This window comes from Varroa jacobsoni, unplaced genomic scaffold (assembly GCF_002532875.2).
Source record: "Varroa jacobsoni isolate VJ856 unplaced genomic scaffold, vjacob_1.0 scaffold_815, whole genome shotgun sequence".
Classification (NCBI taxonomy): Eukaryota; Metazoa; Arthropoda; class Arachnida; order Mesostigmata; family Varroidae; genus Varroa; species Varroa jacobsoni.
The window spans coordinates 1-20,039 of NW_019213717.1; the positions used below are offsets into that span (position 1 = coordinate 1).

Genomic DNA, 20,039 nt, shown 5'->3' on the forward strand with positions numbered 1-20,039 from the left:
CATTTGCATTTGAGTAAATATCCTGCAAGGTTGACTAGGTCAGCAGTAGCACAGGTAGTAGTTGAATACAACAATCTACTTCGTTAGCAATGGATATGAATATTTCCATCACAATTCACCATTTCATTTACATACACTCAGAACGTCACTGCTCTGAGTTTACGTAAACTTCTTCACTTTAGTTTTCCATATTTCTATAGAAAGAGGTCCACATCTCTTCTATGCAAAGACACGTTTTTCCTAATATAGTTGGCTCAAATAAAAACTGAGGCTTAGTTTTATACATTTCCTTGCAGCGTCCTTGAATCAACATGTCTTTATTTTACAACTATGTCACGTTATTTCCAGCAATAACTAGGACTACAAACACACATCTCTGCAATGCATATATGTGAGTATGTGGCTATGGATGTGAATATCCCATAAGTACATTTTACATTTTGCATTTATGTGACTTTTATCCTGGTCGAAATTTTCACTAGAGTTGTTCAGGTGTTTATTGGTTCGCTGCAGCAATTTGCCAATAAACGCAGATACATTGTCGGTTTTCCCTATTGTTGCAGGCGCAGCGGGGTCTCGTTCAGAGCAATCTCAATCGGTGAGTTGGCCGCACCTGCACAACCCCGCTTCACCATCGATAAGCGTCGTCAGAGGCATATGCTTTGAGCTCTTCAATAATTTGTTAGTGACGCGTGTTTCTGAGGGAACACCACGGCCTTTTACTTGCTCCAATCAATCAGCACGATGTGCGTGTTCCATTTACCAACACACCCCATAATTAACATAACAACAAAGATGTTAATGGCATGAATATTGTTTGCTAATATGATCACGTCAGCCCAATCTGATCACCTCTGAAATAAGAATCCGATGTGGGTGATGTGCTATTCTTCGCGAAATCAGGATACACTGCAAACGTCTCTCGCTATTGTTGAATATCATCACTATCGCAATATAGTTCCGGTCAACTTAATATCATATTAGCATTTACTAAACTTAGTAAAGTAAGCTACGCGGCATAACATTTGTGCACACATGTTCATGTATGCCTTTTTCTGACTATTTAACTGGTATGTTGTCTCAGTAGAAAATTGCAGTGATTCTCTGTGTGGGTTACATGAACCTTAACATGGTGAGCACTGTATCTTTTCCGAGCATCTTCATCGTAAAATTCTAAATACTGCACCTGATAGAATTTTTTCTTGAGTTCTTCGCCTTTTACAGGTCTAATTTTGGTGAAAACTTGTGCACTATCGTTGTTTCATGTATTTACCAATACACTAGCCTAGTCGTCAAAGTGCCGAAAAGGCTACATAGCGGGGGCTACTTTTATTTGCCTACGTCACGGTGAAAATTGAGACTACCTTCTATGTGGGATTCAAAAGCTAGCACGTATTATTTGTAAGCAGAACTCCGCGCTTCTAAATAATAATAGCTAGCATTTTAAAAGTTTGAGATGATTCGCGTCACTTCGAACTTTTAAAATCGCAAGCTTTCCCTATCGCTCTATCCGTTTAAATGTCTCTAGCCTCTGGCTACAGGCACATAGATATCGTCAATATTTGTGCTTATTAACGGCCAGCATTTCAAACACCGCAAAAGTTACGTGGCGTGCCTTTTAAATGAAGAATGACTGCTTATTAAGTTTTTTTTTTTTTTTAATAACTTCTTCGGTTCTCATGTAGATTTAAAAAGGCAATGTATTCGCTCTATTAAATTTCATGACTTTTGATGACTAAGTATCCCCATATCCAAAGGTACCGACTGGTGGTCGATACATCTTTGGCATATGCATAAGTTGTAATGTGTTGATAGCGTACTTCGGTGATCCGATGTTTTTGAAGCAGTTTTGCAGCCGCGAGCCCTCACTGAAAAGAAGCGTAGTGGCAAAACCGATGCAAACCAGTAAGAAACGGAAGTATGTACCGTAATTTTACTGTCTATAAAGGCGTGAAAGGAATGTTCATTGACTCTTGTCCATGTTGTACGCTGTTTTCACATGTACGGTCACTATAAACTGCCTTCATTCGTTGCAGGTGTTCAGTAGTATTACCTTAGAAAAATGGTTATATAATCTTGAATAAATTTAGAAGTGTCGGGTTAATTTGGCTTCTGCTTCTAGGGAGTCGCATGTTTTTTCCGAACGCAATTTTAGAACATAAACAGAACGATTCAGAGCGATTTCTACCTAGTGATCCTATGGCGTATATGATCATTATTAAAATGTTTAATTCAAATGCCGTTATTTAAAATAAGAACCAATTTTCGACATAGAAGCATAAGAAAAACGACAGCCCTGAACGAATTACGGTTATCCCAAAACTCAATTACTTGCAGCGATAGGCATTCACTTCTGATTTAAAATCAAAAATAATTTTCGCAAAAGTGTGGCAAACATGGCTACGTTTAATAATCGTTTCTCAGCCTACTTCATTTATTTCATCTAATTCATCAGTTTTTTTTTGTCTCCTAACGAGCTTAGCGCGCGTTCTACTCTTAGAATGAACAATGTGTGAGTTACCGCTTACAATGACTGTAACATTTTCCCTAACATCCCAACAAATTAAGTGTTTGACATCTCAATACGCTGAGATGTGCACCTTTGTTTGGCGGAAATCGAGAAGAACTGCATCTTCCGCTGTTTAGAGTGCAAGGCTGGGAAACTGCAAACTTCGATGCTTCTATTCATTCATAAATTCGTTCAAGGTCTTGTTGATTTAGATACGCGTTGTTCAACGATCGCATTAGAAACTGCTGCCATTAGAAACTTGAAGAAAAAATTGTTAGTACTTATGGTACTTAACATAACGTCAACGCCCGAAATCCAACTTTTGGCAAGACTTTGGCATCTAGCTCCTTACCTACCACGTAAATACCAACCCCGACCTCTGAACGTTAAATAGAAAGCGCAACGTGCGTCAATAGCGGCACAATAAGAAAGGGATTATTTTATACTGACCTGCGCATACACTGGAGAGCATGTGACACTTGATGGGCAGCCAAGTTGTGATCGAGCTCCAATATTGAAACTTGTTCCAGCGTAACCGACATGCCTGTGCGGTCTTTGGCACTTTTGCAGGACGTCATGCGCAGCCCGTGCATTAGACGACACATCTGAAATATTAATTAAGCACGTATTACACTGATTTCAGGCCCAGAGGTTCATTATTTGTGTTAAATCAACGACTAGAAATTTGGGGTTTCGCTAAAAAACGAATATATTAAAATCCGACCTCTCTTCCCCCTCTTTAATATTAACGAGCTCTCTTTTATAGAGCACCTATTACCTGAATGGTATAGAAAACACGGGCTCAGCACAAAAATACTGCATTACAGGGCCATACAAACCTAATTCAAATAGTTGGAGCTATCATTTGCAACTAGAGCGAGAAATAGAACGTTCATGATCTCTAAATATTGTATAAATGACAACCTTTAATTTGCAATAATCTAAATAACGCTGCTACGTGTAGAATAACAATAACGCAATGTATAGGTCCTTATTTGCTGGACACCTGAAAAATTAGAAGACAGTGCACGGTAAGGTGCTATCTTAGCAACCTTACGATTATAATCTTCAAGCTAAGTTGATTGACTTGTAAAACATGGGCCTAGATGGCGATTATTTCCTCTGTAATAGCAGACCATCTCCACAGGTGCTTATAGCCTGGCAGGCAGACACTTAGCGAGAATTTCAAAAAGCGATTCCAAAGAGTAATAAAGCAAAATCCTTTAAGGCTAAATCTACCTTAAAATTATTCGTTTGCTGGGATCGCTCGTAACTTTCTTCCCAACGGATTTTTGGGCTGTACTTCTACAACCTGCAACCGCGACGATCGATGCGACACCTCCTCCTACCGCTTTCTCTTTATATTATATTGTAGGCGATTATGCCAAGGCCGTTCCTTTGTTTTCTTGATATCCAGCTCCTCCGCCATCTCACCGCCGCCTGACTCATAAAGCTTTGCCTCTTCTTCATCACACAGGGCCTCACACAATATGCTGTAATATTTAGACCAAGGCTTCACGATAGGTACTGTAGTGTTTGACAACAATCCGTATTACCTGGTCTACTTCTACTTAGAGGACCGAATTTACCGTTAGAGTACCTCTGTCAAGGTTCGTGATCGAAATATGAGATACTCACATCGACGTACAGGAGCAACTTTGCCAATGCCTGCTGTGCATAAATCTAGCAAGGGAGCCGACGCTTACCCTTTTTCGCTTCGTCTACTACGGAGTACTGCCAGCTCGGTTCAGTGAAATCCTAGGGAGCAAACTGATAATAATGAATAGCCCGATGCATGTGCAAGTGTTGATTCTTCATGCGTGACATCAAAACGGCCGGCGCCCCCGAAGCAGCGTTGAGTAGTTGCATGTCACCCTCAGCGAAACGAACCATGTAGACAAATTTCTCTACGAATTTCATGTCCGCTTCTCATCAGACGCAGTGCGCTCGCTGAGCTATTCATTACTTCTGCAGTCATTTAGTTCCACGAGTCGTGGAACCTTCGTTTTTGTCCATACACTGGTGTCCATATATTCTAACATCGATGCTAATTCCTTCTGTATAAAGACGTCATGCACTCAGCTGGTGCTTCAGCGGTTGGCGACATATAAATGAGGATTAAAGGTAATCCTTACTTATTTCGCACAACATGATGCCGTACCAGACGCAACAGCCATCTAGTCCCAGCGTGCTTAAGCTTCTGTAGACTCACTAGCCAGCTAGCAAGCCATCCAATCATGACCGAGTGGCGTCCGTCTTAGCAGCAAAATATAGAGCAACTGCACAGAGTTGCTTGTATCTATGAAGCTTTGCACTTCCGATTCCGGGTGCAGTGAGCACCATGTGGATTGGATAGCTTTGAGCTTCAAACTCAATCTATCTGCAACATATAGCACATCCAAGTACAACCTCATAGCGAAACACAGCCACCATCTATCTCGATTAGTATCTTAAACAACCCATAGCGGCTTGTTGTCCGCGGGTGAATGCGATGTTGCCCATCCTTTGCCTCAACCGCCTCCTTATAATAATAGCAGTACCCCTAAGTGCGTAAACACACGTATACTCATCCTCCAGCAGCACTCGTAGAAAGCCACGACTATTAGCGTTTGAAGCAACGGTAATCACACCCAGTCAAACATACCAAGCAAGCAAGCGAAGCCTGCCTGACCAACGCACACCCATCAAGCCGCTCGTTGTGGATCGCCGGGCGCATCTATCCCATTGACTCCCAAAAGATCCCTAATCACGTCGGCACGTAGTGACGAACCCATTACTACAAGCGCCCACTACGGCCGACATCCATCCAGTACTTACCTATCGATTCTTTTACGTTCCTTTTCTTCATCTGTGCTGTCTCGCACTACTAGCAGACAGCTACTAAGGGCTATTGCATTCATGAGGTCTCTGTCTTTGCCATCGTACTAACTTAGTAGTCGACTGACCTCAGATTGCTTCAATCACTCTTGATAATTCACTTCTTTGCAGCTTCCTTGACCTCCACTGGGAGAAAACGGCTCGAGGAAGGCTATATTCTCCAGCCACAACTGTCTCGCGCCTCTTCTCTAGGTCAATGCTAGGAGAACCGCCCAAATAATTGCATTAATGTTCATCCCGCCTTGGATCGCTAGAAGATTTCTGCTACCTCCAATCAATACTGGACCTGAGAGACCATTGGAAACAGAGCACAGACACGCTCGCCCAAAAGCTGTCCAGGAAAGCGGAGGCGGCAAATTATGCACCCACCTAAAGACCACTAGAGCTCATCTCTGATAGAGGTGGTTACATTGCTGGCACACTATTGGCAAGGTTTACCAGCGTCTCGAAAGCGGCCAGGCTCGTGTTTGTGTGATGCCTGCCAAAAGAGCCGTATATACAGGACAGTCAGACCTTACTTTGTTTACCTAAAGGATAAGGATCGCACTCGATATAGAGCCACTATTTCTATAAGCACATGAGAGAATATAAAATATCAGATTCAAACCTACATGTGTTCGTAGTTTCTCCTATTATTTGCGTGCTATTATAAACATTATAGTAGGCACAGTATTGAGTAATCTTAAGGTACGGATTACATAAACGTAATGAGCGAATGCATAAATAATGTTTGCGTGATTCAATGTTGAGATTATAGTTTCTTACTCTTACCATTGGATACTACACACGTAAAAAGGTTCACGCTTTACCGTGGCCAGGATAGGACTATTTTGCTGGCTCCGAATGCTCTTGGTAAAAAACTGAATGCTAAATAGAATAGCTACATATATTTGACAGCATAATAATAATAATAATAATAATATCCGTTTATTTTATATTTTAAAGCCTCTGTTTTCTAAACCTATGTCTCATTAGCTTTATAATGTTAATCTTTTAGCTCAATATTGCTGTTACTATAAGAAAACCTGTTAAATCGAAACTACCAAAATGCGATGATGAAGCCCTGCGCGAAACCTTTTCCACCGTTACCAGGGGTTCCATATCTTTTTCAATATATAATGTGTTCGTCTTCATAAATACATCATGCTATCCAATGGGCCTAGCTACCCAAATGGGTTTAGGATCAAACATGAGTTGTATAGTAACACCTGTGAAAAGGACGCCAACTACTGTCGTAAACGACTCTATGAAAAAGTGTTGACGCCTCTATTCAAAGGTCCAACAATTCTAACTCAAGCCGATGTGCTATAGAAACAGCACATAAGAGAACCACACATGACTCGAAGCGACTTAGCGCAAACAAACTCAGACGGTACCGTTACTAGCCTTAGAGGCCGCCTTACCTAGCTTCCCTTCTTCATGAGGGGGAGGTACAGTGAGTTCTTACTCTAGCCTTCCTCTGGCAACTCTCTCAGACCAAGTCTGTCTGACTTGGGGAGCCCTTAGGGACCAAATCAGGCGAGCCAGATATCGAGAAGGAGTGCCAGACACGCCGCAATAATAACAAGGAGAAACAAAAGGAGAATTCGAAAGCAGGATAGGGGAGGAGGTGGATAGATACAATGAGAGAACCAAGCGAAAGAGGGCGGCACGAAGAGAAACCCAGCTGGACGTCTGTTATACTTGTCTTTTGAGGAAGAAGGCAGCTGTGCAAGTTGGTTCTTTAGGGGGTTCTGTGAGATCAGGGATATGAGCGTAAGAGCTCACCTGGATGTAGAGCGGCACACCCAACAGGGATGGGTCAATACGAAGTAAAGGCGAATTTGGGCTAAGCTGAGAACGACACGAACGCGCTCAAACAATTCGAAGTGCCGAAACAAAAATGGCTATAGGGTACGGGGCTGCTATATTGGGTGCAGTGGTGTCTTACCAGTCATAGGGCAGAAATGTCGTAGTAGAAAATTGCTACGCTAATACCTAGCGACTACGCGATCTCCGCCCTGGTACGCTTGCATCGATATACAGACAAATACATACACATACACATATAGACACTCTCGGCTCAGACGGTTCGGTAGGTGCCTCAATCTGAGTGGGGAAACAACGGGGAGCAGAACGAAAAGAAGATTCCCATCAACTGGCGCCGTTTGCGTTAATACTACTGCTGCTGCGAATCCTGCTCGTACCCCTAAATAGTGTGCGGTGGTGGCAGCGATTGTCCTGGTCTTCGGGGCCCCAGGAAACTCAGTCGGATTCGCTTTGGTCACCCTATGCCAGATCAGCCACACCGACATCCCTTGAGTCCTTGGCCAAGGTAGCTGCATCGGCAGAGGGTCAGAAAGTGGTGACTCTATGAGGGAAAGCGTCGTAGACGACACTGAATGCTATTGCAAGTCGAGTAAGTCATCAGCGGGAAGATAGCGGCTGGCCACTGAGGGAGTAATTTCTTTCGCTTTTCGCAAGGATGGAGTAGACACAAACTCACACCAATTGTGTTGAAGTGCTGCCAGAGAACAAAGCTCAAATCATCAATCAGGTAATGCCAATGGAATCGAATAAAAGGGGAAAAAGGAAAAAGTGCGTTAGGCAGCGAGCTGCTGGAGAAGGACTAAAGTCATTTTATAAGTAGATTTCACTACCATTAATTTCGAACGAGCAGATTTAGCTATATAGTACTAATACTTGGTGATAACGAGAATATAGTTTTCTCACATGCTCACTGAAAGCAACATTTTTTTAAATATTTTTTAGATCCACTTTGTGGTAATTTAAAAATAATGACTGCACAAGTGGTGGTTTAATAATAATAATAATGCAAAACCAAGAATACGATACATTTTTAAAGCTTTACCTCAGGATAGATTTTAATTTTACAAAAACTGACTGCTCTAAGCACCTCCTGGCAAGCGTAACGGAGTCCTTATAAATTTCTTAGCCTAGTTGTAACTCAATGCTGTACATGTACGCTGTGAAGGCTGGCAACATACTCTCATAGCTGTGTGCAGTACGTCAACGTTTTTGTTTCGTCGAGTGGAGAGCTGATTATCGAGTAGTTCGGCCAACTTTTGCAATTCAATGTTCTCCTTGACCTGACAGCGTTGGAAGCGTCGCATATAGCCAACAAGTAATTCTGCGCCGCCCGTATTGATGCGTTCTTGCAAATCAATGTTCCCCAGCCTGAGCGTCCACATAAAGCAAGTGAAATAATTACTGTTATGTAGCATTCAGTACGTAAACGAACGTAGAATTATTTACAACTTCTAAGTAAGTTAGATACAATAAAGAGGTACTATGCACTTCATTAGTATACGAATAACGCAATAGACACCACATTTAATCCTAAGTAGGAAGTATTCAAACTGTCCGATTTTTGCAAAGAACTCAGGTCTTACTTTTCGGCAATCGTAGCTTGTTCATTGATGCCGACATTGAAGTAGATTGGGGTCAGACCAAATTGCAAGCGGAACTTCGTATTGTCTAAAGATGTATTGAGAAATGCAGCCGACTCGATCACTGAATCTGGCACAGGCAAAACTACCCGTAAATTTACTCTGGAATGAAGTTCGATTGTGTTAGTTTTGAGTGACGCTCCACAAAAACGGTAATCATGAATTCAATCATTTATATTAAAGTAGGCCCCGTACATTACACCGGTACTTTAAGTTCCAATCTTTTTCAAAAGAAAAAACTATTTTTTGTGAAGATTGCGGCGAATCCTTACTATTGAAGCTGACTTTGCTTTTACTATTTTTGCCTAAAATAGTAATAATAATAATAGATTTTAAACACCTTTTTTTTTATTTCACGCAAATTAGCGAACGAACGACGTTGTTTAGTTGATAACCAGCCTCCTATTTCTGTTCGATACATATACTCAGACAATTCCATTTACATCAGTACTATTAAAATAGGCACACAGTATGGTAAGAAAATACGCTTCCTTGCTTACCTGCTTCCTTCAATACGTGGTCCAGGCCCAACCTTGCTACTGAAGGCTTCAATAATAAATGTGACGTTCCGGAGATCTTTTACAGCGACAAGCATATCTTCCATCATTCCGCGTTCGTCCCCGTAGCAACTAAGGTATGACGCAAAAGTCGCTAGAGCACTTCCGGTTGAACCGAGTGACCGTAGCAAAACCTGATCTGGACTCTGGCACCAAAATTTGGCCTGCAATGCTACGACAGTAGCCGTGAGCGACTGAGCGAAACAGACGTCGCGCCTATCGGATCAATGAACATTAGAATACTTATCAAAAACTTGCTATGCTACACTATAGTACCACTGGACCAACCGTTTTTAAATTCATATATTTCTCGACATAAAAGACCAATGAATTTATACTGTCCTGTTTCAAGTATTTGTATACAATGAATCGAAGGTAGCAAGAGATGAGGTACACACGCACAAGCCAACATCTTTCACCAAAGGAAAGTTTAGTATAACTGGTGGTGTGTAAAACACTCTGAATAGATGTACATGTATTCCGTACCGGTATCTTACGCTGTAGCTTAAAGAAGCAGTGTGTGATGGCTCCTTGAGCGAGAGCAGTCCATAGGTAACCCGGGCGATCCTATCCAGCGTCTGCATTGCGCTTCGGAGTTTACGGACACTCGGTCGCAGTTCTTCAGCCCAATACTCTTCTTGCTGGTTTAGATTGTACACTTTGGTTGTCATGCACATTGTCGATGCTCGAATGTTTAACGATGTAATATCCAACGGTTCGAAATCCTCGCAAAGGTCTTGGACTGGCGTGTGGCTACGCGGTGTGGGCGTAGATCTATAATCGATATATCAGGATGGGCTCAATTAGATGCATGTACACCTTACCTTAAGAGCTATAATGCGTACTTTACGTAGGTATGCTATTTTTACTTTCGGCAACTATCATTGTAAAAATGCCACCTAAATGCAATCTTGTCAAATCATTTTTAGAACAAAATTTTTTACGGGTCCAGTTTTGACGAGCCGCTATAGGGAAAGCATTAATGCTGTACCTCGCATTCTGCAGGGTCGTGCTTCCGCTATTGAAGTCTCGTTCATCCTGTTTGTTGTCTTGCTCATCATCCTCATCGTCGCTAATATCCTTGAGAGTGAAGCCTCCGCTTGAAGAACAGAGCTGACGTGGAAGCGAAGCAGATTTATTTCGGTTTAACGATGGAGGGCCAGCATCCATCAGGTTGAGTGGAAGAGCCTTTCGCAGCTCGGCGGTCGAACCGGTGCAGCGCGCTGTATCCCAAATGGCAAGCGCCTCTTCAATCAAGGATTTTTCACAGGAAACCTGTAGAATATTATACCACAAAATCAATGCTAATGGCCATTTAGTTTTTTTGCGAACTCAACGAGGAAACAACCCGAAAAATATACAAAACAAAAATCTAAAGAAAATAAGATGTTTTTATTATTATTATTATTAGTTGCCCGTAAGGGGCAGCATCAGAACCGTTTCCTCTTATCCTATATACAAATTCACTTATAAACATTGATCCTGCTACAAAACAGTAGAACACGTCGAGTACGTAACGATGTATTATTCGGTTATTATTAGAGAAGGCTATTGAAAAATGCACGCTGCGCTGGATCAATTAAGTATATCGATGGTCAAACATTTGATTTATTTTAGCTTGATTTTTTTTTTACCTGATTTATTTTTATTTAGAAACTGTAACCCATGACTCCCTAAAAAAAAGCAAAATACCTTCTCTCTTTACGTGATTCTTTTCGCGTTCTGCGAGATGACTTTTAGGTGTGTTAGAGTTGGTACAGAATACAAAACCAATTCATGATGAAAAGCTCTTACAGATACAAAAAGCTTGCACGACGTACTGTTTTTAGGTGTGATGAAGCTGTTTATAACAATGTTCTAGGAAGATTACACATCAACGATCTAAACATGATTAATAAATTTAAAAAAATAGCCAAAACGTGCCCTGAAGTGTTTTTCATTGTGTGAACAATCACTAAAGCACAGTAATTATATAGTCAAACGGCAGAAATACGGCCTTCGATCAGCATTCCCTTCGCGTAACCCGCTTAAGAATCCCAAAATGGCACCTCTCTATACTACATCAAATGGAACTAAATCGAGCAGTCGAATGACCCAGCTACGCTAATTAATGTTAACGGTAGCCCCCTACCAGACCGAACTTACCGAGAGTTTTTTTGCTTTTACATTGATCTTTTCGACCAGCGTCATCATGACGTGTACGTTTCGCAGTTGCGCATTATATAAGAGGCTTTCGAGGCTCGACTCAATGTCTTCCCGAAGCTCCTCGATTGTCAATATACTCTGTGCCATCTGTGACAGCCTATCAGGCCCCAGAATTGACTGAGCCTCCCACGAAGCGTCCATAGCAGCATTCTGGGCTTGCGCCGTCGAATGCATACCCTTCAACTGCTTCAACTGGCGATGAAGACCTCCATGCGCGTACCTATGAAATATTGACATAAAATTTGTTTACAGATAGTGCAATAAGCAGAACGCAAGACGAAGTACTTTGACAAGTGTAATGCATTTGAGAGAATCAAGAATAAAGCTAATCTTTGTAATAGGAACGTAGCGTATTCATTTTGTGATTTCAAAATGCGTTCGATATCACGTATATCTGCCAGCTAGTTCTGAAACACGCCCTAAAAATAGTACCCAGTTGGGTTTATTTATGCGAAGAAGTGGTAATGCATACATAACAATCAGAATTTTTTTTATTGACTACTTTTACCACTTCTTTGATTTTGACACTAGATTTACGTTTTAGATATCCTCATTCCTTTTAGAGCACTTAAAATAGCCTTACTTATGCGGATATGCCGTAAACGCGCCAACAGTGACGACATCGTAATCACAGACATCCTTGTTCTTATGCTGGCGTACTGCCATTCTTTGCAGATGCAGATTGACAGGTACAAACTCAAATGGTCTGTCTCCCTTCATAATGCTAGTCTTGAAAGCACTGCCGCAATAATCGGCGAGTGTATCAGAAGCTTTATGGTATGTCTCAATGAGATGCATGTGACGCCGTACTGCAATGGACTGTAGCGACCTCCACTCGCCTTCAGTAGCTGACTCCATGGAAAGAACAATCTCCAGCAATCGTTTCTCTTCTGTCATCCATAAATTTCTACAAACCAAATACTCATTTTATGATGTGTAAATAAATTTTAAAATGTGTGTGTGTGTGTGTGTGTGAGTGTGTCGTGCACTAAATTTAAATTCAGTTTTTAATAAAAAAAATAATAATACTACAGAAACTAAATATGTTTGTAGAAAAACGTCTTCAATTATATCGACTAAGCATAAATTTTCCCTTTTCGGATTAGATGTACTGCTAGCTTTGACTCTAGATGTTGCAGTTACACTATTTCATTCTAATAATTATCTATAGAATTTATTTGTAAAGCTATAGTCAAGCTACTCCGAAAGATGCTTGGCCACCCTCAAATTATCCTCTAAAGCAACAAGCAAGCCATGACTAACATGATTCTAAGGAAAAAAACTAACGTTCGTTTTAATGATTAAAAAATGTGCATACACTAATCTGTGTAAGTAACAGAGACCCATCTGAATGAATATGCTTACAGCAGAAGTTGGGGTATTGTAAACGATAATCTGCTTTCGGCCATAATTTCCGAAACAATGAGATGTGCCCCAAGTCCTGTGTGAAAACGGTACATTGTACAGAACAGATTTTCAAAAAGACCGCTCCGAGAAATACGCTCCTTAAACGTTGATGACGACTGGAACAGTAAAAAATAAATCGAATCTGTTACATAACATAGTACAGTGAAAATATCTATTGGCTTAACTAGTAATTTATTACGTAGTCAATGTGCATATTGTACGCAGTTAGGAATTTTTTCTTAAGCTAGTTAGGAAAGTTAAGAAAATTTTGCATTTAATTTTGAAAGAGTCATGTAATGAAATAAGTTTTTCTCTGGTACGGAAGCTGGGTGACGCATAAGACCTCGGATTTATATAGCGGAATACTTATAATTTACTCAAGTCCTTGTCTCAACTCTGTATTGTTCTACACTTACAAAATCGGTGCGTGCTGCAATAGTGACAAACCCAACCGTCTCATGATCGGGTGATCTGAAAATGATTAGAGATGGCTCTGTTACTATCCACGACAAACTCTATATTTGTGAGTCAATTTAATAAACTCTGTAGGATGTATCCAAAAGCGCTAATTCCATGTGTTAAGAGTATGATTATTCCACGAGCCAAAAACACAACAATGACACAACGTACTTATGGCAGCGGGGCAAGATTTTAACATGTCTTTTCGATGCGGTTTAACAGATAGAGTACCTTGAATACACTGGGGCCTTAAGTGCACACCTGGCCACAAGATTCAACATTAAAAAAAGACATCGTTTATATGTACCGATAGGTTCTCGTGAAGGTCCATGGATAGCGTATCTGACAACTAAGCTTGAAACACGTGAATCGTAAATTCCAACCTTGAAATAGAGCTCATAATTTTTCCCGTTAATGGGCTGAGCTATTGCAAAGCTTACATGAGCGGCAGCCGGGGTTGATTATCTGATGGCATCGTGAGTGATCTTAGGGAAAGTGAAGCACACCCGATGAATGATTTCGTTTTCGTAACGCGCTCCTTTACATCGTAACAACATACACGGATTGAACTTGACGTAGTGCAAAATCGTCCAGTAAGTTCGACATTCAAAAGATACGTTGGATTCGATGAACGCTGTCAGACAGATTGACTCACGTTAAATTTAGAACAAGACTTTCGATTGTTTTTTCAACCGAACTGGTGTGAAAATACTAATATATAGTATTCATACTTCGAACATCAATGCTATTCAAACTGATAAAGAAATTGTTTTAATGTCGTTTAATCACTCAGACTGATAAAGATGATTGTTTAACTTTTGAGAACCACTTACCTCAACGACCTCTGTGTGTCCGCAGGTGTCCCAAATAGCAGGTGCCAGGCTGCCCATGAGAACAAGCATTGAGTTTGGCGGCCGTCCAGAATGATCGCAACGAAGGTTGTCGCAACTGAGCTCCAATAATAACGGCCGCAGCTCATCAGCACCTAGCAACAGAAAAAAAATTACGTATAAAAATAGGGAAAATAACAAACAAGAAGCAAAAGACCAGTTATATATATATATATATATGATGATAGATACACTAAAATGTACAACTTCATAAATCAATCGTGCCATTTGTCTTAACAATATTTGTGTAAAATTATAATTTCCTTAAAAAACAAGTACCATACGCGCTCGATGTACTTCCTAACGGCTACAAGGATTCTCGCTTTCCTTTAGTCTACTCTGTTCTGAAGGAACAAACTAAATTGAATTGTGCACCGTTCGCAGGTACTTAACCGAAGCAAGTGGAGGAGAATCTGGCTGCATCTTGTAAAAAAATACTATGAAAAACACAACTCGGCAGAGCTATAAATAGGTATATTAAAGGTACGTAATCACTGAAGGCTTTGCGCTTATCTTTCGACAAGTATGTCATCTTCAACTATAATAGATTACAAAATAAAAAAAACGCTCGATTAAGCGGACCCACATATGCATGTCATCCGAGCATATATTACTACAAAAGTAAATAAAAACAAATTTGCAATTCAGTTAAAATGACATTTATTACTGTAAACATGAATACAGCGCATGTTCGTCCCCATGTTACAAATTGCACTTAAACTATTAAACAAAGTAATTCGAACGTTCTTTGGTGTCGTACAGATATCGGTTTTCTAATTGGGATTATAACAGTAGTATTAAATAAAGCAGGAATCGAAACGCGGCAAAAAAAAATTAACGCAAGTTATTAATTGTATGACTGGATAATTTTTAGGTGAAATGACAAGCAGCCTTCCGTCGTTATCCTTGTTTTCATATTTAGGTAGAATCATTTCCAGGTGTACCGCATACCTCTTTTGTTTGACATATCATACGACCTTGTACTATATAAATATGAACGCGCTAAATAAAATAAAGTAGTTATTTTATTAGAGAAACAAGTAGTGTTTCTCATCTCAAGCCTAGATTCTCATTCACGCTACAGTCAGATAAAATCTTTTATCATTTGACTTTAGATATACAATAACTGTGCAGCAAAAATCACAGATGCCATTAAGGTAGCTGAGTTTTATTTTGAGGTAACAGGAAAGAAAAAAAATATGGATATCAGGTCTCGTATTTAGCTATCTATTAAACCTTTTTTTTTTTAATTACATCGAGTATTATCGTATCTGGCTTTCTATAGATATTCCACAAAACGCTTTCTATAATATATATATATATATAATCGGAGACTCCCTGCTAGTGACCTGATGTGACCCGCCGTAGCAGTTAACGATTCCGTCTACGTCCGCTGCTCTTAATATTAAAGCCTTCAGAAGGTATTCTATGGTAAAAATACGAATAAACGCTCATGATATAAACATATCCTCGTACATACTTATTTTTTTAGCTCACATTTAAAGCGACAAACCAAGTAATGACAACTTTATTCTCACCTTTACTTGGGGGGGTGGGGTGGGGTGGGGGGGGGGGTACGCTAGAAAGAACTAGGTAAACGATTAGTATAAACAACAACAACCACCACACACAATGGTATGTATGTCCGCTATACTATGTCATTTTGTAAAACTGTTAACTTAAGGAGGAGCCTTAAAAGGAAGTAAGCTATGGATAAATATAGCAACACGAACTCCGTAATTAAAATCTTTCCCATCTAAACCAACGACTAGTCATAATTCGTCAGTAGCCACGTTTGAGTTAATGATTTATTGCCTATTGGCCAAGTGTGTATCGAATATGAAATCTGCAAACTCAGTGGCTATTCCACTAGGTTCTTTTTCACTTGTGTCAGTGGGAATGATGGGAACGGAAGTTATTACTTCAATGACATAATAAACCTCTACGCTATAGTTTCAGTCGAAAGTAATCAAAGGCGCCTGCTCACATTCCTCCGATCCGTAATGGCTACTATCCGATGGTTGAGGCGACGAGCTCTTGGTGAGCGGGCCTTCTTGGGCCAAGGCCAACCCTGCCCGCAGCTCTTCCGCGGTTCGTCGAAGGTTTTCTATCGAAGCACTTGTGAATGCGTGCATCCACGAGTCACGCTCGGCCTCAGACGATGCGCCCAAGTAAATATGGTCTTCCATGTTATACACTGTAATGATGGAAGCAATAACAAACTGTAAGACAATAATTTCCATTTCGTGAATTCTGATTGCCGAATAGTTCGATGTTTATTCGACGACAACCAACAATATACTACTCGAAAAAGACTCACTTCGAAAAGCACGGACACTTAATATACTATATTAAGATCTATTGCAATTTAGATAAAATATTTATACAAGCAGTAGCTAGAACACTCCGCTGGCAAATTTAATCAAATCAATTTAATAATATAACGTAAGAAAGTGATGCGGAGAAAACTTCTGCTTGTGTCAGGTATCGACCAAAGCCATACGTCGGACCTAACGAGAAGCAAAACATCGTTTGATTTCGGGGTCCCATTTCCACGTGGCAATGCTCCAGTACAATTAGGCCTTGTGGCTCCGAACACGGATCTCGGTTACGTAGATAAAATAAAAGATTGCCCTTTAGTCTAAACCATCGCTCCGTGTACACTGAAATGTAGGAAGACAACATTAGATTAAACGCAACACTACGTAAAGCTATCATAGAGGCAAAGCCATTGTATTCGTTTCGTTTTCGTATAAGTATTTGTTATCAATAGAATTAGTCCTTAATCTTTTTTTACTAGCGCTAATGTGTACTTTTTTATAATTACAGCAAAATTAAGTTCTTCAAGGTACTTTATACGGTAAATTACCGCACAACTATCAGGTAATTCAAAAAGTAATTTCAGCAACTTTTGAACTGCATTTCTTGTTTACTTTGCCCTTTTTACTGTTTCGCGTTAGCACCACCCTTGATAATTCGTTTTAGTCCGTTAGTACCAATTACTGAGCAAGAAAATTACAAGACCGGAAAAACGCATTTCCCATATCGTCCTTAACACTAACTTTGGGCTACGAATCGACGGATGCGGTCAAATACTCTGTCTGCGAAAACTAATTTCAATATTTTAAAACCGCAAATCTAGCTACAAGCCACGCTTCTGGAGGCCACATTAGGCGCGCAACGATGCAACGCACACGGCAACTTCTATTTCACGAAAATTCGACCTAGGCATCACATAAGCCTTCTGAAGGGCTAAGCCTTTGCTGTTGTACTATTTGAATTGCCTGTATGTTTAAGGGAAAGATGTTTAAGGACGAGCATGGGTTACATAAAAGTTCAGTAAAAATGCCAATGCAGATCCTTTGGAGATGTGGACATCACTATTTGCCGCAACAAAGAAAAACTGCGATCTCTATACAAAATCGATAGAAAATAAACGCGGTATATTTTATGACCTTTCACGAAAAACAAATGTTTAAATTCTAGATTGCTACGTCAGAGGATTTGCCGGAATCGGGGATGTTCGTAGAAGACTTTAAAACACAGTGGACTAATGAATGCAGCGTGTGGCTCAACCCCGCAAACACGAAGGAAAAAATCGAAGGTTATGAAACAAGGGGATCATGTTGAATTACGACGTTTAACATTGAACAGTTCCGATGAATCGGAAAGCTACAACAAACCCTGGACATTTTTGTACGATCATGTTACATATCAGACCTTGCCCTATCGAATTATAAGAGTTTGGCCTTGAGTAAAAATGACACTAAGAATAAAAATTTAAGAATAGGTAGCTTTTATCAATATCCGTTCTTTAATTGAGAAATCGGCTTGTCATCTAAACACCGTAGCACTGCCATTTAAGGCCAAACATGTTTGGTTTTAAATGGCGAACGTTACGTATAACCTTAGAAAGGGAACTGAAGCTCTTTCAAGATTTGACAACACTTAAAAAAAGCGAAACGACTTTCTTTACCGACCTAATATATCCGAAAAAAATGTCCATACCATCGCTTTTTCGAAAGAGAATTCCATCTTGCTTGTCTTTGAAGAATAACACTCCCTCTTTATCGAACTTGATGGCGGGCTGTGAGGCCACTGCCATCAGCTCTTTCATGTTGTACCTCATCGCGACACCAATCGTTCACTACCAGCTGTCTGTAATTAAAGATTGTAGTTCAAAGTGCTTGTTATTATTGCCATTTCTACATGCTTCCTGATAAAACATCATTTCCAAAAGCTAGAGTGCTAGTTAAATGTTTTACATGTGCTTAAATTAGCGCTTTGAGAACACAGGTGCGTAAAAAGCTCTTCATGCGTTTTACATCTTAAACCAATTTCATAGTGACCCGTGTTTGTATTCTTTCTCGAAAAACGAATAATTAATACAAATCAAAGGAATTTATTGACTTCAATTTACAATAGTGCCGCCGTAGAGAATGCCAGGAACTTATCGACTGCTTATAATTGCAACATTTCATTCATGGACTGGCAATTAAATTTGTGATGAAGAAAAAAACTCTGTCAATTACAACGAATTAGAAGTAGAAATACGTGAAGCGCTGTCATATAAAATAAAATACAGACAGTATCATTAAAACCGAGAATTTTTAGTAACGCATCGAGTATAAAGCCAATTAACTTAATTGCCCTAAACTTAATGACTCTGTTTCACCGGTATCTGGACTATTGGATAATGTTATCTATAACGTTCTTTGCTTCTGCGATTTATAAGCACAAAACACGGTTTGAAAAATGTACGCTACATGAATAAAGATACCCTACAAAGGCCCCCTACTATGAACGTGGTAAGCCTCTTTTATCCAGTGAATTTTCATTCACTCTTAAAACAGTAGGTTTTGATTTTTCGATCGATGATCGATCCGCCGATCTAGTTCCCAAACACTGACTGGCACTATACGAATCTTACTTAGTCCTTGCAGACACAGACGTCGTCGTTCTAAAATAGATTTTGCACTGTTCCATGACAATATCACTACTATACACACCGCAATATATGAATAAGGCAAAATATTTATCGCTATGTTATAGCTTCGTTATATTTTTGGATGAGGTTGCACAACAGCTTCCATGTGTGGTTAGGTAATTGTACCGTTCTTCACAGAATGAGGCCCCTAATAATCAATTATTTTACGCGTGTATATCGTATACCTTTGTTATTCTCCAGGCGCTCAACTATTTTCTCCATCACGATCATATGATTCCATGTGTATGCTCTACAGAGACATTTCGCGAACACTCAAGTTCAGTCGTTCGGCGAAATTCTTCTCATGAGTACAAATGGAGCGCCGGAAAACGAGAGCTTTTCAGAGATTGCTAGTCGTATGTTCGAACCACAGTAAAACCACTTGAGCTGACGTACCAACACACACATCTCTACGCCATCGTATCGTCCGCACTAGCGCAGAGCGTAGAAGCTTAGTAACAGTAGAAATTATACCGTTTGGTTGTAACCAGCCAGATCACTAAGTCCGCCAGCAGCTCTGTAATGACAATCCCCCTTTCACTTAGTTACTCTCCCATGTACCGACGATAGCGAAAGCTCACTAAGCCTTCTACCATCACAAAGAACTATACACAAGCAGAAACATTGCTCACGAGGGCCCTTTTTCTCCACAACACTCCGCCGGAGATTTTATCGACCCCTCGGGTAAAACAATGACTG

At 40.2% G+C, this 20,039-nt stretch overlaps 1 protein-coding gene across 2 annotated transcripts; it reads right to left on the minus strand.

The window, feature by feature from the left end:
• Positions 1 to 272: 272 nt before the first annotated feature.
• LOC111264062 (inositol polyphosphate-4-phosphatase type I A) lies at positions 273 to 20,013 on the minus strand. Of its 2 annotated transcripts, XM_022839637.2 has the most exons (17): positions 19,526 to 20,013; positions 18,362 to 18,511; positions 16,864 to 17,016; positions 16,341 to 16,550; positions 14,297 to 14,448; positions 13,904 to 14,097; positions 13,421 to 13,475; positions 12,963 to 13,120; positions 12,181 to 12,504; positions 11,538 to 11,817; positions 10,384 to 10,667; positions 9,879 to 10,166; positions 9,336 to 9,608; positions 8,779 to 8,937; positions 8,374 to 8,563; positions 2,960 to 3,114; positions 273 to 1,868 (listed from the first exon to the last, which is right to left on the minus strand). In XM_022839637.2, exons 2-17 carry the CDS (start codon positions 18,480 to 18,482, stop codon positions 1,736 to 1,738), a joined length of 3,129 nt encoding a protein of 1,042 aa, XP_022695372.1. In that variant the 5' UTR covers positions 18,483 to 18,511; positions 19,526 to 20,013; the 3' UTR covers positions 273 to 1,735. The 2 variants fall into 2 exon arrangements, with proteins under 2 accessions (XP_022695372.1, XP_022695373.1); XM_022839638.2 differs by lacking the exons at positions 18,362 to 18,511; positions 19,526 to 20,013 and having other exon boundaries at positions 16,857 to 16,935.
• Between the last annotated feature and the right edge of the window lie 26 nt (positions 20,014 to 20,039).

Bases quoted from the DNA above. Each gene is read 5' to 3' on its own strand.
- LOC111264062 (XM_022839637.2), bottom strand. From the start codon at position 18,482: ATGAGGTACAACATGAAAGAGCTGATGGCAGTGGCCTCACAGCCCGCC. The intron at 10,167-10,383 runs GTACAGCATTAA...TATCGATTATAG, and splicing joins ACGACCCTGCAGAATGCGAG to ATCTACGCCCACACCGCGTA. The intron at 8,564-8,778 runs GTAAGACCTGAG...GTGGACGCTCAG, and splicing joins CAAGCTACGATTGCCGAAAA to GCTGGGGAACATTGATTTGC.